General features: G+C 47.8%; 4 protein-coding genes across 5 annotated transcripts; 1 reads left to right on the top strand and 3 right to left on the bottom strand.

Moving 5' to 3' along the window:
- The first annotated feature begins 392 nt into the window (after positions 1–392).
- On the top strand, positions 393–9,961 carry ubn2b (ubinuclein 2b). 2 transcript variants are annotated; one of them, XM_068578798.1, is made up of 17 exons: positions 393–1,074; positions 1,879–2,007; positions 2,127–2,228; positions 2,658–2,789; positions 2,942–3,048; positions 3,652–4,156; positions 4,335–4,405; positions 4,504–4,633; positions 4,751–4,857; positions 4,946–5,056; positions 5,482–5,625; positions 5,729–5,779; positions 5,877–5,919; positions 6,337–8,028; positions 8,392–8,605; positions 9,039–9,107; positions 9,353–9,961. In XM_068578798.1, the coding sequence occupies exons 1-17, from the start codon at positions 733–735 to the stop codon at positions 9,397–9,399; spliced, it is 3,996 nt and encodes a 1,331-aa protein (XP_068434899.1). In that variant the 5' UTR covers positions 393–732; the 3' UTR covers positions 9,400–9,961. The 2 variants fall into 2 exon arrangements, with proteins under 2 accessions (XP_068434899.1, XP_068434900.1); XM_068578799.1 differs by lacking the exon at positions 9,039–9,107.
- A 156-nt stretch (positions 9,962–10,117) lies between these two features.
- On the bottom strand, positions 10,118–12,002 carry trir (telomerase RNA component interacting RNase). The gene is made up of 3 exons (XM_068578806.1): positions 11,169–12,002; positions 10,699–10,770; positions 10,118–10,610 (listed from the first exon to the last, which is right to left on the bottom strand). The coding sequence occupies exons 1-3, from the start codon at positions 11,487–11,489 to the stop codon at positions 10,503–10,505; spliced, it is 501 nt and encodes a 166-aa protein (XP_068434907.1). The 5' UTR covers positions 11,490–12,002; the 3' UTR covers positions 10,118–10,502.
- Positions 12,003–13,725: 1,723 nt separating this feature from the next.
- On the bottom strand, positions 13,726–15,304 carry LOC137787137 (ferritin, liver middle subunit). The gene is made up of 4 exons (XM_068579417.1): positions 14,985–15,304; positions 14,424–14,570; positions 14,201–14,326; positions 13,726–14,090 (listed from the first exon to the last, which is right to left on the bottom strand). Exons 1-4 carry the CDS (start codon positions 15,084–15,086, stop codon positions 13,935–13,937), a joined length of 531 nt encoding a protein of 176 aa, XP_068435518.1. The 5' UTR covers positions 15,087–15,304; the 3' UTR covers positions 13,726–13,934.
- Positions 15,305–17,148: 1,844 nt separating this feature from the next.
- aldh16a1 (aldehyde dehydrogenase 16 family, member A1) lies at positions 17,149–26,032 on the bottom strand. The gene is made up of 17 exons (XM_068577917.1): positions 25,734–26,032; positions 24,382–24,481; positions 24,147–24,273; positions 23,913–24,070; positions 23,737–23,814; positions 23,095–23,282; positions 22,789–22,947; positions 22,417–22,575; positions 22,071–22,227; positions 21,745–21,820; positions 21,322–21,427; positions 21,103–21,242; positions 20,595–20,765; positions 19,538–19,742; positions 19,228–19,413; positions 18,651–18,776; positions 17,149–18,496 (listed from the first exon to the last, which is right to left on the bottom strand). The coding sequence occupies exons 1-17, from the start codon at positions 25,821–25,823 to the stop codon at positions 18,329–18,331; spliced, it is 2,394 nt and encodes a 797-aa protein (XP_068434018.1). The 5' UTR covers positions 25,824–26,032; the 3' UTR covers positions 17,149–18,328.
- Between the last annotated feature and the right edge of the window lie 7 nt (positions 26,033–26,039).

The raw sequence follows: 26,039 nt of genomic DNA, 5'->3' as shown, positions 1-26,039 counted from the left end.
GTGTAGTTGTGGGACTCTTACTCACACTCTCTGCATTTGGATTGCAAAAAGATCACACTGTTTACATAATAAAAGAGTTAATTGCAAATGGGTGAAGTTCACTCAAATGCATCTCTTTAGCCTTAGGGGGGAAGATGGGTGTCGTAATGTTTCATTTCCGGATTCTACGAGCAACCAGGGCATGAAAACACTAAAACGCATCACACATATAATTCCTCGGTGTAGTAAACAGTGGTGAGGCGTTCAGGGACATCCCGCCTGTACAGAACAATCGTCCCCCTCCACATTCGCGCTTGTCTGTCAGGTGGGCGTGTTTCGGCGCTGCCATTGGACAACCGCGGCTCCTCTTCCTCCCCGGCTTCCGCTTTCTTTTCATACGCACGCCCAGCCACTGAATAATGATAATAATGATCAAGATGGCTACTACAGAATCCTCCTTGCGGTAGCTAACCTCCAAATTCATGGAAGCGCTCAAAACTGTTATTTCTCACTGTTTAAGTCCCTCGTAGGCGACGCGGGCTCTGCCAGGGACGATACTTTATGGATTAATACGGGCTGCAGGGAGATAAAAGTGCTCGTGCGACCCGCCGCACACATTCTGAGGAAGCTAGCTAGCAGAGCAACGGGCGAGCTCGAGCGCTGCTTGTCGACCATCTCCAGGTTTTTAGCTCCGCAGCCAGCGGCGGCTCAGAGGAGGGTCGCGCGCCCGGTCTCCCGGACCGACCGCGTCCAATGGCAGAGCCGAGGAAGGTGCCGTTCGTCACCATCTCCACCTTCAACACGTCGCCGGCGACCCCGGAGTCCAGCAAGAAGCGCCGCCGCGAAGACGAGGCCATCGACATCACTTTTGGGAAAGATGGAGATGGAGGTGGCGGTGCCGCGGCGGTTGGGTCGGGCGGCGGCGGCGGCAGCGGCGGGAGCGGTCCGTTCGGCAACGTGAACGCGGCTGGAGGCGACGCCGAAGCCGGGGAGGCGAAGCCCACCGTGCGGCTCCATCTCCCGCTGTCCGAGCCCAGTGACCGCGGGTCCTCCGAGTTCAACTACGGCGAGCTGGTCAACACAAGTCTCACTCAGGTTAGCGCAGAGCGGAGGCGCGCGGTGCGGCCCCGTGACGGCGGCAGGAGGGGCCGCGACCCGGCGGCACTTCGGAAGTGTTTGGCCGCGCGAGGCTGAGGTGTCAAAAACTTTTGAGGCGCTGTTTATCGCGCACGAGGAGGCTTGATAATGCTGCTACCGGCGAATAACCGCTGTTATTATGCGCAATAAGGATGTGTTGATTTGTTTTGACCTTGGGCCAAAGTATGGACATGTTGTTTAAGTCAGGAAAGTTTTTAAAGGAGTAATGCAGGTTTTGTTTTTTTCTTTTATTTCCCTATTCATAAACATTTGGGGATAAAAATAAAAAATCATTCGATAATATCTTGACTTTAAAGTCCGTAGCTTGTGTGAAACTCCTTAAACACTGGATCCTCCTTCTGTTAGCTCCCCCCATGCTTAGTTCAGGTCCTATAGGAGAGATGTCCACTCCCTGTGGCTGATGGGAGGTGTGCAGATTGATGCTTCTTTGTTACAAAGCTTCAGGCCAGATGAATTTCAAGCTTTCGGAACAGTCACAAGTTTCTAAGTTGCGATTACATTTTGATTTGTGTTGTTGGAAACTCGTTATTACGAAAACGTGAAGATATGACGTGAACGAGTCCACGCTGTCGTTCAGTCATTCAGACCTCTCCAGATGTTTTCATAGTAAGATTTAAGAGCCCTGGCAGACTTTATACAAGTTTCACAGTTTGACTGCTCCCTTTTAAAGACATCCTGCTGATTTTTATTTTTTTAATTTCTTTAATGATAAATGGTACTCTACAAATGTTTTTCCCTCAGGTAAAGCTTGCAGGTTCAACAGTCCCCAAAGGACTGGCTCCCCCCCTGGACCCCAGCGACCCCTTCGCTGACGCTGACCGGGAGAGACGGGAGGTAGAAGCGATGGCCAAGAAGTTTGAGAGCAAATATGTAAGTGTCATATTCTGGAGACGTAAGAATCTGTTGTCACAGCTGTAACCGTGTGCACGCGGAAGGAAGTATAATAGATGCATCATAAATGATTTTTGTGTTTTGCCTTTTGTTTGCAGAGTGTTGTCCCAAAGAAGAAGAAGAAGGACAGGATGCAGGACCTCATTGACATCGGCTACGGCTACGATGACACGGACCCTTTCATAGACAACTCGGAGGCTGTGAGTTCCCTTTCTGCCCAAAACACACACGTCACTTTCTGCGTCACTCGCATGGGGTCACTTCTGCAATAGTCTGCAAACCGCCTACACTTTAAATTAACTTTGCACTTTGTGTTCCAGTTTCCACATTTTTTTATAAGGGGATTTAAGTGTGCTCAAGTTAACCTTGATACTGTTTTATTCGCTCATTAGTGTATCCTCTTAAAAACAAAAGAAAGAATACATTTATGTTGCTTTTAGTTAAGTTTCATTGTGAAATGTGTCGTCAGAAGTTGCAGTTTAATCGCGTCTTGAATCATCAGCTACTCCTAAACTAACGCAGCAAGTTTTGTCCGTGCACGTACTGCCGAGTATCATGTGGAAGAAACGTTGTTGTTGTTCCAAGCGGCGGTAAAAAGGCTGACGCACTAACTCGTCTCCTGGCCTCAGTACGACGAGCTGGTTCCGGCCTCACTCACCACAAAACACGGAGGCTTCTACATCAACACGGGCACGCTGCAGTTCAGAGCGGCGTCCGAATCCGAGGGAGAAAACGCCGGCGCAGAGGACAATCGCTTCAAGGCAGGTTCCAGCTCCTCAGCCCCATTTTTGTGTGTAGCGAAGTGCACATACAAGTAAACAACAAACAGACAAATAATGTCACCCTTTCAGATTTTGTTGTTTTTGTTTTCTTTCCTGGAACTAAAAGACGAGCGTCATGTATGTTTTTGCAGAAGACGAAAGATGGCGAGGAGCGAGTGATAAAGAAGCGTCGGAAAAAGCAAGAAGGTGGAATCCTGGAGGAAAAGAAACCCAGAAAGAACAAAGTACCGAAGGCCGGGTGAGTGTTTCATTACAGGTATATTTCAATGGTATAGTACACAATATTTTTGAGGCAGTCTAGTGAGCAGACTGCTGTGCGGCCGCATAGATTGAATCGATCACTAAGTCAGGTGACAAGAACCGAATAAAAACATTGTCCCAACATCATCTGTTAGTCACACTTTACCTTTTAGCTCCAGTTTGAAAAGTGTTATATTTAAACATGTTTTTATCAGATCTGATGTAATGTCACGACAAGAGTTTCTGGACCAGATGCATCTTGACAGGGTTTTAAAGTGACGGACGCGTCTCTGCATCCCAACATAACATCTATTGCTTGTCCAGAAAAAACTCAAATCAATGAGTTAATGACATTGTTTAGTTGATCAATAGAAAATGAATCAACCCGTCTGTTATTAATGAATTGTTCACATCGTTGTTCGTGGAAAAATTTCAGTTGCAGTATTTGAAGTGTGAGGATTTGCTGCTTTTCTCTTTGGGAATGCAGGCAATGATGAAAAAATCTCTTTGTATTCATTTATTACTTTTTTTTTCTGCTGATTTCCCCATAATTCCTGATCTCAATACATTACCTCCTCGCCGTGTGTCCCGTTCTCGGCAGAGTGTCGGCCCTGAACGTTCACCGGCCGGAGAAGAAGAAGAGGAAGAAGCTGATGAAGGATTCGATCCACCTGGCCAACATGCTGCGGCGCTTCACCAGGGAGAAGGAGGAGATGCGCAAGAGGAACGTCACTCCTGTCGGATTGGCGCGTCCCGCTGCCACCGCCGCTGCTGCCGCCAAAGTGCCCAACGCCACCAGCGCACTCCACAACGCCCAGTCCAAGGCTGCCGGCGGCAACGAGTGTAACATGGCGGACCTGGCCGCCGACCAGGCCGTGCTGTCCATGCTGGGCTCGACCAACAACGACATCCTGCAGGACATGATGGGCGACTTGGACTTCGAGATGCTGGACTCCCCGCAGCCGTCCAGCCCTCTGCAGGGAGAGAACGGCTCCTTCCACAAAGCCGGCGGCAGCAGGTTGCTGCCGGGCAACGTGATGGCCCCTCCCCCTCTGCCAGGCGGACTCCCGGGCCCGCTCGCCAAGCGCATCGAAGACCTGAGATCGGTACGGCCCGCCGCGCTCCACCGGATCATATGTGTGGGATCTCCAGCTGAGAGCTCTTTTCTTTATTGATGACACATTGAAATTACTTCTTCAATCTGACCAATTGTCCGACACCTTTTCTAAGATGTTCAGTTTTCTAATAAGACTCATGAACGTGTTGCTTGTCCCTTTCACACAGGCGTCCCGTCTGTTCGACGCAGAGGGCCGGAAGAAATTCTTCACACTGGACATGAACAACATCCTGCTGGAGTGAGTGCCGTGCCAGCGTTTCAGATTTGAAATGAGCTGAGAAAAACAACACGTTCGAAGTCTCTGACGCACACGTCTCTGCGTGTCTTTTACTTCAGCATCGAGTTGCAGGTTCAGGAGCAGCCGACGGAGGTGCGCGCGGTGGTCTACTCCCACCTGGAGGCCTTTGTGCCCTGCAACAAAGAAGCTCTGCTCAAACGGCTTAAGAAGCTCAGCCTCAACATACAGGTGCGCGGCTTTCCGCAGTGTGCTCTTCACGTGTCGGTTTCAGAAGGACATGTGTGCTTTGCTGATCGCACGCTACCAGCTTGTTGCTAGTTTTTGACTTCGCTTTCCGTCGCCCAGGACGACCGCCTCCGAACGCCGCTGCTGAAGCTGAAGCTGGCGGTGTGCAGCGTGATGCCGGAGCAGATCGCCCGCTACAACATGGACTGCATCGCCAAAGTGGCAAAGTGAGGACGCTCATGGAGTCGGCCGCGGCTCACAGTTTGTCGCAGCATATTGTGAAAGTGCTGTGATGTAACCATGTTCATCCCCTAGGCAACAGTCCGGGGAGGGAGAGAAGAACGGGTCGGAGGATGACGACGAGGAGAAGCCGGGGAAGAGGGTGATGGGCCCCCGGAAGAAGTTTGTGTGGGACGACAAACTCAGGTCAGTTTCACTGAAGAAGGAAGGGGGCGGTCCCAAGGGCCCACATGCGTCCTGTAAACCGTTTTTATTTTTTTTGCCATAAAAAATTATTTCAAAATCCTCCACCGGAGCGGATAACATAACCGTCTGTAAGAGATATGTTATGTTCAGGATCATATTCATGTTGAAATGGTAGTTCATGGATGAGAGCATTTAGAAAATGAGCAGGTTACTCCTAAAGTGTTCGAAACCCTGAATGTGTCACTGCTGATCTGTGTTTTTCCAAATTATTATATGATTTGTTGTCATTTTGAAGTGTTTCTAACCTATATAGCAATTGGTGCAATATCTATCTGCCATACCAGCTGGATCATCACTGAAAATGTGACATAATGCACCTATGATGCTGTTTTCAACTCGGTTGCCTTCTGGTCGTGACTCTGCAGGTTACTGCTGTGCAACCTGGTGCGCGTGAAGCTGGGCTGCTACGAGCTGGAGGGCAAGAACTCTCTGTCTCTGGAGGACTACCTCAAAGCCTTCATGGAGACCGAGGTCAAGCTTCTCTGGCCTAAAGGCTGGATGCAGGCCAGGTGTGTGTGGCCGCTCGGGTTATTTTGCGTCCTTCACAGTATGCCTTGCGATGTCCTCCGCCGCGGCTTTAACTTCTGCTTTTCTGATATTCCCGTTTGACAGGATGCTGTTCAAAGAGAGCATCATGGCTCACGGTCACCTCACAGGCTACACGTGAGTCACAGGACTTTTTTTATTCACAGATATCTTCAGAAGTAACTCAGTCTAACTTGTTTTCACTCTGTTTTGTGTGTTTTCTTTTTGGCTCCAGAGCAAAGAAAAGGATGGTCACGACTCCCAAGGCCAAGCCAAAGGTAAGACTTGACTTTTATATCCACAGTAAAGGGTGTAGTTTTTAATGAAGATTTGCTTTTAATGTTTATTTACATGACTGATTGTCTCCAAGTTTGTCTTAAAACGATACTAATGTGCCCATAATGCATTTAAAAAATAAGCTGATGCTAATACGACAAAGTTGACGTCATCCAAAGTCTTTGTTGGATAAAGATTTTGCCCTGTCTGGGCAAAAACAACAAAGTTAGCTCTTTATTCTGTATTTGAGAGGGGGGGGGGGGGGGGGGGGGATTCTATAAATGTACATCTGGTATGTGAGTAATACTCTAAAAATCCAAACTTTTACTTTTAATGAGACATGGAAATGTGTAATGAAGTCCGGTTACAACAACTCCAGCTCGTGTAAACGCTGCTCTGTGCTTCGTGTACCTCCCCAGGAGGCCATGTGGGTCCAGCGGCCCGTGGCCTCGGCGGGCGCCACCCCCTCCCCCGCGGGCCAGGCGGCCAAGCGACCCCCTCAGTCGCCGTCCGAGCCCATATGTCTGGATTCCCTGGACGAGGATCTGACGGCCCCGTCCCTGGACTCCATCTCCCAGGCGCTGGCCATCCTCGGCAACGCGGCCAAGGGCCTCGCCCACGGGGACCCGCCGTCCCCCGACGGACCCAAGGCCGCCGCCAAGCCCTCCTCGCTCCACGTCTTGCCGCTCATGCAGCAGCAGCAGCAGCAGCAGCAGCAGCAGCAGCAGAAGAAGAACTCCGTCAGCGCGGCCAGCTCCAACGCACCTCACTACATCTCTACCTCTTCGTCCATCTCCACCCCTCTGTCTCGGCCTCTCTCCGTCACCCCTCCGTCTCGGCCTCTCTCCGTCACCTCCACCCCTCCGTCTCGACCTCTCTCCGTCACCTCCAGCTCCACCCCTCTGTCTCGGCCTCTCTCCGTCACCTCCAGCCCTCTATCTCGGCCTCTCTCCGTCACCTCCCCCTCTCTGTCTCGGCCTCTCTCCGTCACCTCCCCCTCTCTGTCTCGGCCTCTCTCCGTCACATCCCCCTCTCTGTCTCGGACGCTCTCCGTCACCTCCACCCCTCTGTCTCGGACGCTCTCCGTCACCTCCACCCCTCTGTCTCGGCCTCTCTCCGTCACGTCCGCCTCTCTGTCCCGGCCTCTCTCCGTCACCTCCACCTCTCTGTCCCGGCCTCTCTCCGTCACCTCGGCGCCGCTGCCCTCCATGCGGCCGGACGGGATGGGGGTCATTAAGGGCGCGTCGCAGGCGCACAGACACTCGATGTTGAACACTCAGAGGGCGTTGGTTGTGGGCGTGGCCAAAGCCAACATGTTGGCCTCGGCGCCGCCGCCCAAGCCGCGTCCGCCGCCCACCGCGTCGCCGCTCGTGGCCCCGGGGTCGAAGGCGGCGGCCCCGGGGTCGAAGGCGGGGGGCCCCACGTCCGGCCTCCACAAAGGCAGCAATAATAAAGCCAACAGCGGCGACACGCTCATCATCACGTCGCCGCCGCCTCGGCCACACACCCTCATAACCTCCCCGCATATGCTCGCCAAAACCTTCCAGATGCCCCGCCTCCCCCACAACCCGCCGAGTAAGTCCTCCCCTTCCCTTACCCAGACTCTCCCGGGGGTTCAGCCCCGGCCGCAGTCCAACTTCATCACCCCCATGCACGCCACCCTCACCAAGTCGGCCCACAGCAGCATACCGCCCATCGTCAAACTCACGCCGCGCACCCTCAACCACGCCGCCACCACCACCACCACCTCGCCCTCCGTCTCCATCAGCCCCAGGTCTCAGGCAAACCCACCAATGCACCAGTACTCTCCCAAAGGCGCAGCCGGGTTCCGCTCGGCGTTCTCAGGAGCCCAAGGAGGAGCAACTAAGCAGGGGCAAGGCAGCTACACTCCTCCAGGCAGCCAGAAGACGCCCAACAACAACAACAACAACAGCAGCACCACCAACGCCAGCCTTATTAACACCATATCCATCAGCAAGCATTCAGGATCCAGTGCCTCCCCCACGATAGCCTCTGCCAACCAGCGCCAGAGGCCGGGGGGCGGGACACCTCAGGGGGCCAAGCCGGTCGCGTCTGTCCCGGCGTCGTCCGTCTCTTCTCAGTTGCCACAGGTTTGTTCCACCAGCATGTCCAGATTAAAACCTGCAGTTTGTTTTATTCGTCCAAATTCATTCTGATTGAATACATTTGCATGTTCCGAGCCATCGAAATTGGATTGTTGGCCACTTAAGCTTTAAGCTTTAATCCGTCAAAGTAGTTTCACATTGTAGTACTGCTACTTATACTTTAGTGAAGAATCAGAGAGAAGAGGCAGATCTTTCCGTTGGGATTCGGCTGAACTGTTTGTGTGAAAGAGTCAAACTGTCCCGGCTGCGTAGTGGAGGTGTCGTCCACTCTGCAGCCCTGACTTTGTGTTTTGCGCACGCCAACGTGTTTCTTCTTTCGGACGCGACGTCCACCATCTCCTTCCCCAGGTCTCCACGGCGGGCGGCGGCGGCGGCAGCCTGCTCGGCTCGGCCTCCTCGCTGCCCCTGGGCTTCGGGATGCTCGGGGGCCTGGTACCCGTATCGCTGCCCTTCCAGTTCCCCCAGCTGCTGAACCTGCCCCCGCTGGGCACGACGGGCTCCAGCTCGGCGGCCGGCGGTTCGGTGGCCAGTAGCAATGCATCGTTCTCCACCCTGACCCAGAGTGAGTGACGCACGCCACGGCAGAAACGCACATTTGTAAAGAATATGTGGCAAGGCGCCAGATCTGATGCAATGTTTATTGACGTGGGAATATTTGTGTTTACACGCGAGGGCAGGCGTTGCCGTTGTCCGTTGTCTGCAGAGGCTTCGTTTTGTGTTTTTTATGTCACAGCAGCGTTTGTTCTGTCATCATATCGTGTGTCAAATGTAAGCTTGTGATTTTTCTCCCCTTTGACATAACTCCATTTTGTTTGCTTCATTTACCCCAAAATATCCCCCCTCCTCCTCCGTCAATCCCCCTCCTCTGTTGGGCTGTCATCACCCTGCCTTTCACCTCTGTACCATCTTGCGCTCCCCCTCAACCTCCACACACTTTTATCCTCTCTTCCTCTCCTCCCTCCTCGTTTTCTTGTTCCCCTGTCCTGTCTCCTCAGATCTGTATAAGAGTCTCCAGTCAGGGTCTCAGGTTGCTCTGCCTCCTCACTTGCAGCTCGCTTTCTCAGGTAAAATCTGAACCCTCCCTCCACCCTCACAAGCCTGCTCCATTTACTCCCACCCCTCTCTCTCTCCAAGTGTCTGGTGTTCTGTCTCTGGTCGTCCTGTTCTCTGCTCGTCTGTTGGTGGCGGCATGCCTTTTTTAATTTTATTTTAATGCAGCCATTTATACCTGTCGTCCGACCTCCGTAATATGTTTTCTGTCCGTCGATGATTTTCACTGACGTTTCAAAAAACTATCATTCCCATCCAGATGTCAGTCAGAGCCAGGGAGGAGACGCTAAGAGGAAGACTCTATGATACAGCTGGATTTCAAAGACGCTGTCTCATGGAACGTGTTTGGACGGCGTGACTTTTGGTGACAGATGGGACGGATCAGAAATGAGGACTTTGTTACACTTTAAAGATACTCTGATCTGAACGAGATCAGCTCAACTTTTCACGAACACCGCAGTTTAAATATAACTTTTTTTTTAAACGATTTGATAACTTTTAAATACTATTCATAGAATTGTTCAATAAAATGACAAATACAGGTTGTCAATGTTTACAAGATAGACCTATATCACTGTGGACAGGGAGAATGAGTAAATGGGATTTTTAGGTGTGTGTGTGTGTGTGTGTGTGTGTGAGAGTTTGAATGAGTTTGGTAGGTGGGATTGAGAGCGTGCCTTCTGTATGTCTCCCTTGCTGATGCATGGTCAGTGTCTCTTCGGTGCTGTTTTTAATCATGTAATTATCACTGATACCTGTAAGAAATGTAAACTGCAAATAGAATGAGCTTTTTCTCTTCTCTCTCAAGAGCTGTACACTTTTTTCTTTGTACTTGGATTCTTGAATAAATTGTCTGTATAGAACTCAAACCTACTTTTAATTAAAATCTTTCCCTTCAAAACGGAGCCCTTTGATACTTTTGACGGAGTTTTGCCTTCAAGTCAAGTGAGACTTTTGGGATTACAAACTAACAAGCAACATCTTGAACAGGAGCCAACACAAAACTGAGGCACAACATCACACATTAATGGGCAGTGTAGGTTTAATTGACACCTTGGATTGGCTATTAAATCAAATCCAACTGCTAATGAACCCCTGACCCCAGACATGACAAATTAGAACACATTTAATAATAATGAATGCCAAGTTTGGAAAAACACCTTTTGACATCAGATTACCAGAGTCCCAACATAACAAGCAAGACAAAAAAAAATTCAAAAAAAGGAAAAGAAAGCGGGGGGAAGGGCCCGTCAATCTACACAGTTCATGAAAGACTGATGCAAAGGGCGACTTGAACTGGCAGTGCGAGAAGGTTCAGGATTGGCCGGCCGTCCTCAGAGCTTCTCCCAGATGGCCGTCCACCCCCCCACTCAAACATTTTGTCGCTTTCGCGTTCACACCGTGGAACCCTACTTGACCAGAGGCCTGGTCTTATCGTCGTCACCACACTCGTGGGCTTTGTACTTTTTTACCTCGGCCATATACTTTGACCAAGCGTCGCTCTTGCCTGGTGTGGTCTGCAAGAGAGGAAATGCAAGGTGATTTAAAAAGTTACAACAACAACAAAATGTTCAAACTGACACCCTGCCATCGTCTTTCACTCACTTCATTTTCGTCTTTCAGCTTCTTTGCAACCATGCCGGTCTTTAGGAACACGCCGCCTCTGCGCTTCCCCACCTGGGTTAGGGGATAGAAGACTGAAACCGTTATAGGAGCCCTTGCAGGTGGACGGTCAATGAAGGAGACTTCACCAGAGCAGAAGGTCTACATTTAGTTCCTTGCTGCACCACCAGCGAAACCATCACCAGTAAAAAAAAGATCCATCCCTAGTCTTCACTGGCCTAGAAATAATGCAAATTGCCACAACGTGTTCAGATCATATGGAAAGATTAACACAAAACACTGGCATGTGTGTGTGGGTCAAATACTACAGGCACATACTGCTGAACTACTGGCCATGATTAAAGAATGTAAAAACTGTAGTGTCAGTAAGCCTGTCAATCAGAGCATGGCACTCCACTTTGGATGAGTGTCGAAATACTGCTATCTCATCTTGCAACTGCCAAACCCCTTACAAAGCTCGTCACGGGAAGGGGCTTCTTGTCCACTGTTGTCTGTCCTTGCTCGGTGGCTCTCGCCTCTCCGACGGTTTGCGGCGTCTCGTTTTTCCTCTTCGCAGCATCCGCCTCCATCTTCTTCTTGAACATCTCCATGAAGCTGCCGTCGTTGGCGAACGAGTTCCCCCCGGGCCCCGGGGCTCTGCGCGCGGCCGGCGCGGGGCTGCTGGAGGGGGACGCGGGGCTGCCGCAGCTGGAGTCACCGCCGCTGCTCCCGCTGCTGCTGCCGCCGCCGCCGCCGCTCGTGTGAGGGTGGCCGTGCGCGCGCTTTGGATCCATGTTGCTCGGCGCAATGTCCGGAGGCGGCTCGAGGCGGGTACGTGTCCGTTGTCGGCAAAAGTCTGGCTTTGTTGCCAAGTTGGCCTTGAATAAACAACACCGCTAACACGCTGGCAGACTGGCTGGACTCCAGCCGCAATACGATACAAAAAAACTGACTCAGTCCACCTAAACGGCTACAGTCCGATTCGGAAAAAAAGAAAAAGGCGAGACAGCACGGCTTCAACCCTCTGGAGCGCTCCACCCTCCCGACAAAAACAAAAGCAGGCGCAGGTCCCGCTGCTAACGTGGCTAACACTGCGGGCTAATGTCCGGTTCGGCGAGGCCTTTACAGACGAACAAACTCAACTTGAACCTCCAATTCATGTGCGAGACGCGTCCCGATACGACGATACAGCAAACGTGTACCAAGAAGTCCAAATACCTGCAGCAAAGTAAGAGGTTCGCCGAATTTACACACGCTTTTCGCTAACTTCAGCCGTCTGGCGCTTGTTGTCGGCCATGTTTAGTTTCCCCCTGGTGACGTCACGCTGCGGCTCTTGCGCCCCCTGCTGAGCCAGAAGTGAACCGGATATTTAAAAGTCCTAAATGATCACTGTCGTGCTTTGCTTTGCTTTAATCATTCAGAATAGACATATACATACGTCTGTACCTGGACACGCTGTTATCCATTATATGTGTAATCTTATATGTCTCCCTTATTTTACGGAAGCCTTAAACGGAAATGATTCAAACTAAATATTTTGTCATTGTTATCCAGCGATCACGACTTAATTATTTCGTCATCTCGAGATCAACTGATAATTAATTCGTGATCACGAGAAAACAGATTATTGTGTTTCTTCTTACTTAAAATGTAATCTGACTGGGAATAAGGTAAAGTTACAGCGAGTATACACATGAAATTGTGTCTAGTTTAAAAAATAAAATAATGGTAAGATTACATGATGTATATGGGAATAAGATGAAATAGATTATATTCCAAAGCATCTTGCCTGTGTCCCTGATAGATTAATAAAGACAATTCTACACAATTGCAAGATACATGTCTATTCTTTGATTTTTGTGTTACCGGGAAAAAAATAAATAATGATAATCCAAGACTATACAAATAAATAAAAACATTGTTTTAACAAGATTTTTCATAGTACAAGACTCGTCTACTGTGAAATGGTTACATTTCTGAATACATGAGGTCCTTACTCTAAATACATGTTGCTCAATAAATCCTGACAATGATTGATACTTTTGGTTTCAGGACATCTGACAAACAGGGAAATTACTTAGAAAAATGCATACTGTGAAATGGCTGCATTTCTGAATACTTGTGCTTTCTCGCCTCTCAACTATCCATGTATCGTGGCTGTGTCCCCCCTCTGTATCTCCTCGGTTTCTGGATCGTGGTCCATGTCTACTACTCATTTTTTGAATCATTTCATATTCATGTAATGTGCTGCAACTCCGTTACGTTGTTCATTCTGGTCACATGACATCTATTGTTCTGTTCATCCTGCGAGAGGGATCCTCCTCTGTTGCTCTCACAGAGTTGAATTGAGTCGCTTGCTATAAAAACATGTTGCTCAATAAAGCCTGATAATGTTTGATACGTTTGGTTTCAGGACATCTGACTACCATGAAATTACTAAGAAATGTCACTATTTTAAATAGAGATGTCAAACTTTTACTTCGGAAAATAAGTTGATTTACTAATGTAAACTATATATACACACATTTGATCCTTAGGAGAAACTTAAGCAATGTCAAACATTAAACATAATGCATCAATAGTTAAATATATATTTAGCCCGTCATATTCACTTCCTTTTGGTGCACAAGTTAAATATGTTGGGCTTTTACTTAAATTAGGACTAACAGTTCTACTTTCCGGTCTCAGTTTGGCGCACCGCTAGATGTCAGAGCCTGACAAAAAATATCTTGTCGCCTGCAGCGACAAGATATATTCTTGAGAATTATGCTCCCGACAACACAGGCCCATTAAAACTTACACCACTTTAGAGTTGTAGGGGTAGTGAGCCTTTTTTAAATTCCCTGGTCTCTTCAGTTCAAAGAATGAAGTCAGAAAGGAATCAAGAAAATCACTTATTTGAACTGAAGGGAAAACGAGAGAAACTCTTTTGACTAAACGGCAATTCTGTTGATTTAGAGTCATTCATAGTTACGCGTTACGATTGCGTGTGAACATTGGATTGCGCAACAGATGCAGATCAGACAACACTCCAGCTCAAAATATTTATTCAGCTTAGGAACAGATGAGAAACATTCCGTCACAGTAGTCGTTAAAGTGTCACACAAGAGGAGACTTACAGGTCATGACGACAAAGTCATCACCTTATAAATAGCCTTGCTTAAATGACATTTAGCGAGTTTAAAGCCTGTGAGACTGCCACATTTCCGCTCCAGGCTCGATTCTGCGACATCGCACATTTAGCTCTTGCTCCCCAGGGTGTGCTTGTCGAACAGGTACTCTGCCATCTTGTTGGTGCTGGCGTCCATGCGGGAGAGGTTGGAGATGTAGTCACCCAGCTTCTTGATGGCCTCCACCTGCTCGTTCAGGTAGTGGGTCTCCAGGAAGTCACACATCTAAGGAACGGGACGAGAGAGATATTACTACCAGCACCAACAAATCATACAAGCTTGTGGTTTAGCCAGGCCCCTGTTTGGCAGCCCTCTCGGCACTAGCTCATACTTACATGAGGGTCTCCGTGTTGAGAAGCCAGTTTGTGCAGCTCCAGCAGGGCCTGGTTGACGTTCATCTCCAGCTTCAGGGCGCACTGCATGGCCTCCAGCCCACTTCCCCACTCATCGCGGTCTGGTTTCTACAGACAAAATAAAAAAAAGAAAAAGTTATAGCAGACTGAACAGTCACTACATTGAGCAAAACAATACGTGCAGCTGTCTCCAGCCTGTACCGACCTTGAGGTCCTGGAGGAAGATGCGTCCTCCGCGGTTGTTCTGGAAAGCCAGCAGCTTGTCGGCGTGCTCTCGCTCCTCGTCGCTGTTCTCCTTGAAGAAATGGGAGAAGCCTGGGAGGGCCACATCGTCACGGGAGAAGTAAAAGGCCTGTAAACAGGGGATGAAGGCAGAGGTTAGAAAACAGGTGATTAGCAGAAGTCACCCATCATTTAAAAAAAAAAAAAAAAAGGTTGTGACAATGTGACAAACAGTAGTTAGCAGTGGTCAGGCACATGAGTCATGCTTTCAGCAGGTCTAGTCGGTTAGGACACAAGTCAAGCATCAAGTTTGGGGATAAAATAAAAGCAGCAAAAGCACAACGCAGCATGTTCGACTCCAAGTGGTGGATAAAACCTTATCTGGCAACCCACAAATGCAGAAAACGGCCATCTACCACTGAATTACTTAAAGCTAAATATAAAAAAACAGCAATTGTATTTTACATTTAACATGACGGGAAGCCAATGTTTTTTAAACAATAGAGACAGACAATTAGCAGACAGTGAAAGCCGTCTCCCTCACCATGGACGTGTAGGTGTAGGAGGCGAACAGCTCCATGTTGACCATCCGGTTGACGGCGGCCTCGCAGTCGCGGTGGTAGTTCTGACGCACCTGAGACTCCATTTTAGCTAGCGTTTCTTGCGGGGTTTTTGTTATCTTTTCTTAGCAAAACGGTACAAAAATAAAGCTTTACGTCGACTTTTTTCTCGGTAGTGTATTAAGGTAGTAAAGGTTGTTTCTCGTGTCCGGAATGCTGGATATTTGAAGTAGCAGTCGTGGTAAGCAGGACGAAGGAAGAAGTTCCGTTCAAACACTGTTGAAGCAAGAACGACTTGAAGCTTTCCTGATGTGAAATGGCAGATGCTCCGCTCCCTGTATTTATACCAATGCCGGAGCTCGTGACACGCGGACGTCACTACGCGTTTCAACCAATCACGGAGCTCAGATAAGCACGTGACGGCGGCAAAGCTATGAGACGAGATGAGGCTGCTGCGTCTCCTTATACTTCCTCATTCGTAGAAATCCAAGTTTTCATCGATGTATTCACACCTGGAATAACGAAGCTCTTTTTTTTTAAATCTCAAAATAATAATAATAATAGAATGCATTATAGTTTGAATTGAAATTAAAATACAGAATTGGTTGAGTGTACAATTTATGTGTGTAAAAATGTTCCCTTCATGTCAGAGTATTCTGTTGTTTTGTTTTTTTATCTTTATGAACAGATTCTCTCCGGCATTAATTGTTTTTTGTTGTCTCAACATAGGGGATGCACTTGCAATAGCAAATAATGAGCATCATTTAGGGCAGAATAACTTCCAATTCTCTATCATCGTGCTTTGACATTTTCATGAAGTTTTTCCAGAGTTTGATACTGAGTTCTGGTTCTGGTTTTGTCTTGACTCTACAAACCGACCGAGCTCTGAATTGTTGGCCAATACTCCCCGTAAGGCCATCTATAGACCATCAATAGGCCTTGGCATGTATTTCACTTTGTCCCTAAACAGCCTAACTCATTTTATCTCGCAATATAACACAACTTCTAAAAACTGCTGACAAAGTCTTTTCGACCAAGGTGTGTTTCTTTTATTGCAATACTCAATACTACAGCAGTGTTGCGAGACGCAACAGATCCTGAAAGGCCCGAGCATTGCTTAAAGTAACATGGGAAGAATGCTGTACTTGCATATTGTCAGTGATTATGTTTATAATGTAACTCATGCTTCTAAAAGAGTCAGCACTGTTACAATTTGACTTTTTTGTATTACTGCATGCTCATATTTGTTTAACACGAGAGTCAGATAAGTGGCATTAAGTCTCTCCAAAGAGGACGGTGTTAAATGAAACTGCCTTGTGTCAATCACTCGGTAACAGACACTGAGGTTGTTATGGGTTGAGGTTTGTCCTCATGTACACTTGGACTATCATGTTTTTGTAGATAGTACAAGACATAAAGTGACACAGCACTTTGAGCCATTTGCAAAGTGCCAGCAAACCCTACGTTTCCTTTTCAAATAGCTATTTTAATGGTGAAAATGACCCCTCCACCCCAACTGTAACTACTAGTATAACATTGTGGTAGTTATGCATTAGCTAAAAATATAGTAAGAATCTTTTGCAGTGACTAACTTTAAGACATTACAGTAAAATATCGGTGGCTATATCCCACAGTCTCAAAGTGACTCAGCAGTTCAGAAAGCACCCGTCCTTATTTTGTGCTGAGTCACGCAGCTCGAATAGTCGGTCTGGCGCCAAAGTGGTAGAGAAGTGTTGACTGAGGTTTTGTGCTGTGTCATTGTTGTGACTCAGCATTCCACAGCCTCAAGGCTCAGGTCTTGTGACCAAAGACTTCACCTCAGGGCTGTGCCGGCTGGAACCGGTTGGAGAAAAAGACAGAAAAAAAGGATCCTGAAACCACACGGGATGTTTCCGAGACGATGACGGTGCAGATTTAAACAAAGTGTTACCACTAGAATTGACATGGGGGAAAATAAGACCTAAATTCCCAAATTGAGATTGAGTTATTCTCAGGAAACACACTTTTTGGTGTGAACTTGGACATGGAAACAAAGAAGATACAACAGGGAATGCTGGCGTGTACTTCTACAGACAGAAAGGTGACAGTAGTAAAGTAGAGTTATAAAGACCTGCAGGACATGTGCATATTTAGTGCTGCGTTGATTGATCATTTTATTGCTCGGTCACAGATATAATTCTAAGGCAGATGTGGTTTCAGGTTGTAGACTGAAAAAAGGGATACAACTGTCGAAAAAATATAAAATATGTCACCTTTACAACAGAGATAAGTCGGATCTAAATGGCCTTCCCTCGTGTTTTTGACTAAAGAACAGCTGTTTTCTCTGATGACAGATTAGCATTGATTAAAACACACTTATGGCCAAAAGACAAACAAGACAGTAACATTACAGGACATCCAAACACACAATAAACGAAGCAGAGAACAGATGGAGGTAGAAAGTCATACGGTCCGTGCCATCGCGCTGCTGAACAGCAGCATTCTGTGGTTGTGTTGTTGTGTATTGTCGACCTGTACTTGAACACATGCACCACAACATGCCGTAGTGGAACACTGAGATAGCTTTGTGTCTGAGACATCTTTTAACTGTCAATAAATCCTGTCAAAACAACAAAACCCAACAACAATGTGATAAGAGGAAACGCGGCTAATGCATTTCATCTGAAGCGTTTCTGCTGCCTCTCAGTGACGCTGCAGTGTTTATTCTGCCGTGACCATTTGAGCTGAGAGGAATCATCCACACCGATTGTCTTCATCATCATGAAGGCTGTCGTTTCTCTTTTTAGTAGATGTGAAAATGTAATTTAATGATATTTTTCAGGAAGCTCAAAGTATTAGTATTTTACGTTTTTAGTACAAATCCTTGTGTTTCCTGTGTTTGTCATTGCTTTCTGATATTGTATGAAAATGTTACATATTTAACTTCTTATGATGTCCTTCTGCTCACTCATAACAAATAAATCCCAGCTGTCAGACCAAAGACCTGCGTGTTCCTCCGTCTCTGAAGCTGATCTGATTTTAAAGTAGCATTTGGATCTTTTTGAATGAAACATTTGTTTTACTATATTTTAAACAGATACTAGGACAGAGTTGCACATGTTGCCTTCATTTTAAAGTTGCATGATCATTTATAAAGTATCTCATAAGATCTTGGGTATTACATTTCTGGTCTGCCATCTTGGTCACAGTTCATTTGTTTGATCCTTACACCCTCCAGGTCACAAGTTAACTCTACAGGCTTCACGTTAAAGCCGTGGAAATCTGCAACTCTCCCCCACCCGCCGTCTAGCTTTCTCTGTCAACTTCCTCCATTATTCTTCCTCCATTTTTATGCAGTCGGAATCCAGACACTCTTCCACTGCACGGCATTTCTCCACATCTCCTCGAGGAGCGAGGGATGAGACAGAGTCCAGTCCTTCCTGCCGCGCTCCTTCTGGCAGGACAGGCGCAGGGTTTTCAGAGGGCTGGTGCAGGTGTACTGCAGGTACTGACAGCCCTACGGGAGACAAGCAGGGAGCAGGGGTGAAGATGATGACATGTGGTCGGGCTATTGTTGAATTTTGAAGTGGAGACTTAACCGAACCCACACCTCTTCATCCACAAATTGAAATAAACACTGGTTTGTGTGTGTGTGTGTGTTTGGTCCTCACCTCAGCACTGCCCCAGTACCAGATGGCCTTGATGACGCTGTGAGTAGCGAGAGCCGCTGTCAGCTGGTCTCTGCTTCCCGTGATGATGTTTACTAAGCCAGCCGGCAGGTCTGAAGATTGAAGAACCTGAGGAGGAAAATCAGTGTTTACAGATATAAAAAGGTGTACACATGCGTTCGGAGTGGCGAGTACTGATCTCGTGGGTTAGAGACGGCGGATGTACCGACTAGTTCGAAGCTTCATTCGCCTGCTGCTATTTGAATTTAAAATATTGATGTCTGTCAACCAACATGTTAGAGAAATGTTCCCAGACGAGCATTTAAAGTACCAATCATTCTGTCTCACTATTAGATAATTTAACCGTCCTTTTTGAAAAACCTCTGAAGTTAGACTCGCTTCTCATCCCTCACGCTTTACCTGATGCTTTGTACTTGTTGCTAATCTTACTTTCCTTCATTTCCGCTGCTCTTTTCTTTGGCTACGGCACATTTCATATTTCATGGGAAATGCTTTTATTGTGACGCATTTGTCTAACTTTTGCCCTGACCAACTTGCTTTGCCGCATCTCATCACTTGCCTGGATGAAAGCCAAGGCCGGAAGCGGATGCTTCTCACTGGGGACCACGACGACGGCGTTGCCGTTGCCGACGGCCGCCCCGAGAAGCGTCACCATGGAGAGGAGGGGACTCTCGTCGGGGAGGACGACCCCCACGACTCCCAGGGCGCCAGGGATGGAGAGAGCGGAGCCGGGCTGTGGCAGAGGCTGAAGGGAGAGGGGCACAACACATGATAATGCTGCCAAGCGTCCTGTCAATCATCTCATTTGATCATCATTGGAGAAGATTTCTTTTCAAGAGTCTTCGTATAATATTTTTAAAAAGCCTCACCGGAGACCCTCCTTGCATTTTGTCACAGTAAGCCGCCCAATCGCTGAGCCGGGCGATGCTGAGCTCCACCTCCTCATCGGCCTCGTCCATCGAGAGGCCGGTCTGAACATTGATTGACGCCGCTAAGTCCCGCCTCTTTGCCTCCAGGCCTTTGGCCAGAGAGTGGAGGGACTGAGCGCGTGCAGACGCACTCTTTTTCATCCAGCTACGGGAGGGGAAAAACGGTTAAAGAAATACAATTAAGTATATTTATACGTATATCTTAACCGCTATTTAGGTTGAGATCTCTGAACCGGGAATGAGGGTTGAAACCATCCTGCAGACACACTGAGCTTGTACTGTACTTGTAAAGGTTTACGTGTACTGACATGAAGTATGTTTATTGGATTTCAGCATAGCCATCATGTGCTTTGTTCTGCGTATGACTCATTACATTTCTCAAGTTGGACTTTGACTGGTTATAGACGCTCACAGGGTTGTGAAACACGTTGCTGCCTCTCTGGTTTGTACTCCGGTGTTTTTCCTGAGAGCGTCTAAAACATGAAATAATGTCAAAATTTTACCTCCAAAAGTTGTATTTTGGGCAAAAAACGAATTCAAAAGATGTCGAGCATGAAAAATATTTTTTTGATTTTGAAAAGGAAAAGAAGGGCGTTTCACCGTCGTCAACTAATTACTTTTTGTTTATTCATCATAACTCAGTTTGAATTGCCGAAGTAAATTAAAATAGACAAAAAAACTAAACGGTGTTAAATAAAAATAGAACGGGGTGTCCACTGTGGGTTTGTGACTTTGAAAACAAAACAAGTAGCGCCGTCAGCAGCAGAGCTGTTCAGAGACAGAGAGGCGAACGGACACAAACCTCCGTCAGATAAAGAACCAATGACTCATGCAGACGAGACTAACATTCGAGTAAACAACTCCTCTGCCCCGACACTTCCTCTGCTGCTGGGGGACGGAGAGGTTGAGGGTGGCAGACATCTCGTGTCGCCTCCTGCTGTTTGTGTGACCCAACTTGAAAAGAGTCTGTGTATCTTTATGTGGTTTAAGCTCTCACCCGGGCTGGACTTTGACAGCGGCCTCCACGGCGTTGCGGACGTCTTTCCGGCCTCCGTCGGGACAGTAGGCCAACACGCCGGCGCCCCCTGGAGCCTGCACAGCCACGCTGCAGCCAGACACAGACTTACACGGCTTACCGCCGACAAACTGCAGGTAGACCTTTGGAGCGCTGATGGAGGAGGAGGCATGTGGACAGATATGTATCAAACTGTTATTTAAATTACTTGAATGAAGATTGATCTACAATATTATTCGTATTATATTATTTGCTTTGAATTTTTTTTTTTGCCCTTTCAAGTAGGAGTCTTCTCTCCCACTTGTTGCACACAAAGGGAGGCGCGCACTGATGAGGATTCTTCATTTTATGAAAAAGTCAATACAAGTTTAAAATAAAAAATTGGTACAGCACTGATATTTATAATATTTAATATTGTGCTTATTATGCAGTTATGATGCCTTGTGATAACTTATAAACATGACTTAAAGTAAGAGCATTATAAACCCACCTGGCCGAGGCCGAGTCTTCAGGAATGATCGCCGGCGGGGACGCTGCTGTCCCAAACTTGGAGTAGTCCATAGAGACCGGGGTGGAACGAGGAAGAGGAGGGGAGGAAGACGAGGACGGGCGTAGAAACTGGTACAGACCCTGGCAGATGGCGGGGAGCAGGTCGTTAGGTTTGTTCCCTGCTGAGGCCGGTGAATAAGTCACAAAGAGTCAAACTTACCTCCTGTCCTCCGTCAGTGCAGGTGCCGCTGTCTTTGTGACCAGAGACGGGCAGACAGGGGTCAGACACCGAGTGGGAATTCACCCACACTGAGCCTACGGCCAGACTGAGGAGAGAGGAAGGAGGAGAGAGCATCAGGAGGGAGGAAAGGATCCTTTTCTCAGCAGACAGTTAACAACGTTCAAACAGTGTCTGTAGACGTCTCAGGGGGAAGATAGCTAACAGGAAACAATTATTGCAGAAGTTAGAAATTAAATGGACATTTAAGTCTTTAAGATGCCTATAAATAATTGTAAATATAAGCCTGTAAAGACAATATGAGAGAAAATGGGAGGAGAGAAGTCAGTCAGAAAAGATAAGAAACAAGTGGAGGATAAAAAATGTAATTAAAAATATCTGAAGAAGAGGAAAGGAAGAAGGTACCTCTTGGCCGTCTCTAAAGCCAGGGTGAGGTCTTCAGTCCAGATGGAGGCTGCCTGGCCATGAGGACTGTGGTTCCCTGTGTAGAACAGAGACCGTTACACAATAGTAGAATACAAAGTGAATTATTCCTCTGAAATCACAAAAAACACAAAACACAAAACAATGGAAATGCAGTGTAGAGCCACTACGAGCTCTCATGCAGTATACATCTCAGCCACTGTGATGACAGTAAAATGCTACACATAATATTTTAACGACGTCCCTCACAAAGGGCTCAAAGGGAACCTAGCGGTCTCTTTATTCTACATCCACGGAGGCGTCCTCACCGAGGGCCACGGCCTCCGTGTTGCTTCTGAAGCTCATGAGCGGCAGCAGTGGTCCGGGAGAGGGGTCGACCACAAATGGAGAGGAGGGGGCCGCCCCGCAGAGCACTGTGGGAGGGTAGTGGGCGCCTGAAGGCGGGGCGGCGCAGGCCTGAACCAGCTGGAGGGGAAGAAAGAGGAAAAAGTAAGGAAACCTGTAGGTCACGGCTCATTAGTATTTTTAAACTCCTTAATTGTCCTACTTTTTGGGTTTGGCATACATAAAAAAACACATGTGAACCTTCTCTCCTCTCAGCCACTTGTTTAGATCGTCTGTGCACACAGATGATCTTTGTGTTTTCTGACTGACCGTTGCCCCCTGCTGCTGAGCGTCCTGTACTGCAGCGTCCACCAGGCCTCTGTCCCCGTCGCTCTGCAGCGCCACACACTTCATGCCCGCCATCCGGTGCCCGAGACGGGCCACAACACTTTTCAGCACGCTCTCTTGCACGCACAGCACCCAGTGGACCTGAGCGGACAGAGGGAGGCAAAACTGGTAAAGGAGGTAGTTTGGATTTGTTTTTTTGAAGTTTGGTTGTGCGAGGGTACTGATCCGTAGTCGTGAAGATGGCGGTCGCCAGTTTGGAGACACAGACAGGAATACAGCACTAAACTGTCCCTTTAAAGAGAAGGGGCCCAATAGGATGGCACGACACTCTGTCCTTCTGGAGGGGATTTTCACCTCTCTTCTCTTCTTGAAGGCCGTCTCTATCACCGCGTCCACTGCGCTGTCGATGTCCGCCGACTCAAAGACGATGAAGGGACAGCGAGCGCCGATGTTAGTGGAGACAGAAACGTGGACGCCCATCCCGGCTGTGGACTTACACAGCAACACCCCATCCTGAAAGGAGAGGGGGAATATTGTTGCAACAAAGCCGGAAATTTCATGTAACATTTAAAAGTCTTTTTGAAAGCTTTATGAACCAATGTATCGGAGGCCGGTCAACGTTCTGGTTCGGGAATGTAACACCAGTTTGCTCACACGCACCTGCTTGTTGCCGCTGTAGGTGACGTAGCCGACGCTGGCGTTCTGGGCCACCCTGGCACACAGCGACATGTCGCTTCCTGTCAGGACATTGAGAGCCCCAGCAGGAAGCCCTGCTCCCGTAAAAAGCTGCGCCAGAAGGAGAGCCGGGGGGGCGCTGCTCCGACCAGGGACGACGATGACGGAGTTCCCTAGAAAGAGGCCGGAATAAATCAGAACTCAAATCACCTCTCAGAGCAGTTATGAACGAAATATGTTGGGATATTAAGCCACAATACTAATTTCATAACAAAAGCAGAGCGTTTAGGCTGCTTTCTGATGAGGCATTGGAACTGTTTCACACTAACATGAAGACAATATTGAGCTCTCTCTACTTAAAGCCATGGGCGTGCCGTTTCCATTGAGGTGCAGGACTTTTAATATTTCAGTGAAAACTCGAAGCCACAAAGAGTTAAATGTCAGAAGGGCAAAACAAACTAAAGAGTAGTGCAGATATTATTATACCAGGATATAGAACTTTATCAGTGTGCAAACATAAATTGCAAACATAAATTGCAGCAGCCCATTTGTATGTGTGTGTGTGTGTGTGTGTGTGTGTGTGTGTGTGTGTATGTGTGTGTGTGTGTGTGTGTGTGTGTGTGTTACCCATGGCCAGTGCTGGTAGAACTTTGAGCATAAGGGAATAGAGAGAGCAGTCATCAGACGCGCCTACAGCCACCACACCTAGGAATCAGTAAAAAAAATAAATAATAATAATTACAAATAAATGAAAGAACTCTACTGAAAGTAAACACTCAAACCAAATCCCGTGTTGACCTCACCCAGTGGCTTCCAGTCGGGGACGAGTGCGTCTCGGAGCTGCGCCCAGCTGCTGTAGTACTGCAGCAGTCGGACGAGGCTGGAGGACGAGCAGGAGGCCTCGCACAGATCGCACAGCTCCGACAGGCACGGGCCGTGCTGCCCGAGAGCGCTCGCCGCCCTGTCGGCAGAGGACAGGACCGTTAATCCGACGGACGGAGGTTTCTGAGGTGTGTAGAGGGTGAGTTTGTTCCTACCTGAGCAGCACTTTCGCCCTCTGGTGGCAGCTCAGGTCGCCCCAGGCCTTGTGGCCCTTAACGGCGGAGGAGGCACACTGGGAGACGTCGTCCTCCACGGCGTGCACTGTGCTGCACAGGATACCACCTGGAGAGCAGGGAAAACATGCATGTGAAGAAAGAAAATTAAAAAAGGAGCCCCGAGTGTAAGCTGTGTTGGGTTTTCCTGCACTGCGATTTCCCGGCTGCTTCTCACCTTTAGAATCAGACAGGGAGCGACTCTGTCTGTCTGCCGGGCGGACAAACCTGCCATCGAGGAACAGGCCCAGAGAACGGGAATGGTGGTCCAGCCAGGCCTGGTGGGGAGGAGGGAGAGTCAGTCAATGCTTGAGCTGCTGAGGGAGCCTAAACACACACACGTTCCTTTTCCAGGAACGCAGCAGTGTTGACTGTAAAAAGAGGTCGAACTGGAACGCTGCTCATTTTGACTTCTTAAACACAACAAAAAAACATATTGAAACCATTTAACACCTGTTTTTTTTTTCATCATTGCCTAATATCTCTCTGCACATCCACGCAGTAAGATTCTCTCCGAGGCCTCTTTTATTTCACTTAACACTGATGTCCGTTTATATATACACGTCACATACTTCACAGCGACCTTACTTTGTGTGTCGTTAAAACTGTTTTGACAGATTTCCTCTGTGTCAAAAGTAAACCATTGTGTTTGACATGCGAGTGGGCATTTGGAAAGAGACAACTTTATTTCAAACACACTTTGTGTGTGAGAGAACAGGAATATCTCTTCACAGCTCGCAGGAAAGCGATGAAAACTGCTCAACTGCCTTTGGAAGGAGCGCACGCAAGTCACAGGAATGAAGGGAACATGGTGGAGCGTGTCAACTATTTACAGACAGGAGACCAAAGTACAGAGCGAACCTTCTCTGTAAAGAAGAGCTGATGTGACATCACCATTATCATCATATTCCACAATCTTTTGGAAAAAAGTCAGTCTTCTGCTCCAGTATAAAGACATACTGAAGGGACGAGGTCAACTACAAAACCATAGGAGGTGTTTCATCAAACTACCAGGACACTATGACGACACATTCAGTAACTGTACTGGGACATGGACCCTTTTTGTAAATATTTGTAGTCCTAAAAGAACATGGACCAACAAGTGATTATCGTACAATGTTGCTATATGTGCTTTAGTATAGACCAAGTATATATATATATATATATAAATATAAATCTGACCAACCTACATGTAACACCTGCTTACTTCCGGAAGTCTTATCGTTAGGTTAATTGTTGGATTTGAGAGACCCCGAGTGTCACTGTGAAGATTCCCCTTCAGAGGGAACATGTGTCCAAACATATGGGCTCCCCCTTGACGTTTCATAACCAATGCTGTACATTCTCAGTCACATGTCTGTCTCGTGAGCTCCAGAACAGTTAATGAACTTCACGTGAGAGTCAAGGGGTCTGACGGGAACCCATCAAGAGTGCAGGAAAAACATGCATTGAAATCGCATGAAATAGTGTTATGGCAACCTTTACGGTTCAATCTCTGCGTCTGTCGTGAATATGAGCGGGTAGCTTTACCTGTGCAGTGGCAGTGCTGGAAGTTGCTGCTGGTCCGTACTCCATGCTTTGGAAAATATCGTGCACTGTCTTGGCGGTGCTGCCAGCCATAATAGTTACAAGTGAGTGAGGAAGGAAGTCTCCCAGGGCGCTTCGTGTTGGTTTTCTCGGTGGCGTTAAAGGGTAAAAACGTTTACTTTGAAGTTGTTAATGTGGCAGTTGCAAGTTATTGAAACGAGAGGGCAAGCAGGACTCACTCTTCGTGAAAATGCAACGTTCCGTTAGCGTCCCTCCCACTAGAAAAACCTCGCGCTGTGGAAATTAATG

Source organism: Clinocottus analis, unplaced genomic scaffold (genome assembly GCF_023055335.1).
Source record: "Clinocottus analis isolate CAN_PGR_092001 unplaced genomic scaffold, fCliAna1.0.p SCAF_16, whole genome shotgun sequence".
Lineage (NCBI taxonomy): Eukaryota > Metazoa > Chordata > Actinopteri > Perciformes > Cottidae > Clinocottus > Clinocottus analis.
The sequence above is the reverse complement of the archived record's forward strand: the minus strand, read 5'-3'. Positions and strand labels throughout refer to the sequence as shown.

Excerpts from the sequence above, each read along its gene's own strand:
- ubn2b (XM_068578798.1), top strand. The coding sequence starts at position 733 with ATGGCAGAGCCGAGGAAGGTGCCGTTCGTCACCATCTCCACCTTCAAC. Across the intron at positions 2,229-2,657 it reads TCATAGACAACTCGGAGGCT|TACGACGAGCTGGTTCCGGC; the intron begins GTGAGTTCCCTT and ends TCCTGGCCTCAG. Across the intron at positions 5,057-5,481 it reads GTGTGGGACGACAAACTCAG|GTTACTGCTGTGCAACCTGG; the intron begins GTCAGTTTCACT and ends GTGACTCTGCAG.
- trir (XM_068578806.1), bottom strand. The coding sequence starts at position 11,489 with ATGGATCCAAAGCGCGCGCACGGCCACCCTCACACGAGCGGCGGCGGC. Across the intron at positions 10,771-11,168 it reads CCCTTCCCGTGACGAGCTTT|GTGGGGAAGCGCAGAGGCGG; the intron begins GTAAGGGGTTTG and ends CCCCTAACCCAG. Across the intron at positions 10,611-10,698 it reads AGCTGAAAGACGAAAATGAA|ACCACACCAGGCAAGAGCGA; the intron begins GTGAGTGAAAGA and ends CCTCTCTTGCAG.
- LOC137787137 (XM_068579417.1), bottom strand. The coding sequence starts at position 15,086 with ATGGAGTCTCAGGTGCGTCAGAACTACCACCGCGACTGCGAGGCCGCC. Across the intron at positions 14,571-14,984 it reads CCTACACCTACACGTCCATG|GCCTTTTACTTCTCCCGTGA; the intron begins GTGAGGGAGACG and ends CCCTGTTTACAG. Across the intron at positions 14,091-14,200 it reads CTCAACACGGAGACCCTCAT|ATGTGTGACTTCCTGGAGAC; the intron begins GTAAGTATGAGC and ends CCCGTTCCTTAG.
- aldh16a1 (XM_068577917.1), bottom strand. The coding sequence starts at position 25,823 with ATGGCTGGCAGCACCGCCAAGACAGTGCACGATATTTTCCAAAGCATG. Across the intron at positions 24,071-24,146 it reads AGGGCGAAAGTGCTGCTCAG|GGCGGCGAGCGCTCTCGGGC; the intron begins GTAGGAACAAAC and ends CTCTGCCGACAG. Across the intron at positions 22,228-22,416 it reads CTCAGCAGCAGGGGGCAACG|CTGGTTCAGGCCTGCGCCGC; the intron begins GTCAGTCAGAAA and ends CTTCCCCTCCAG.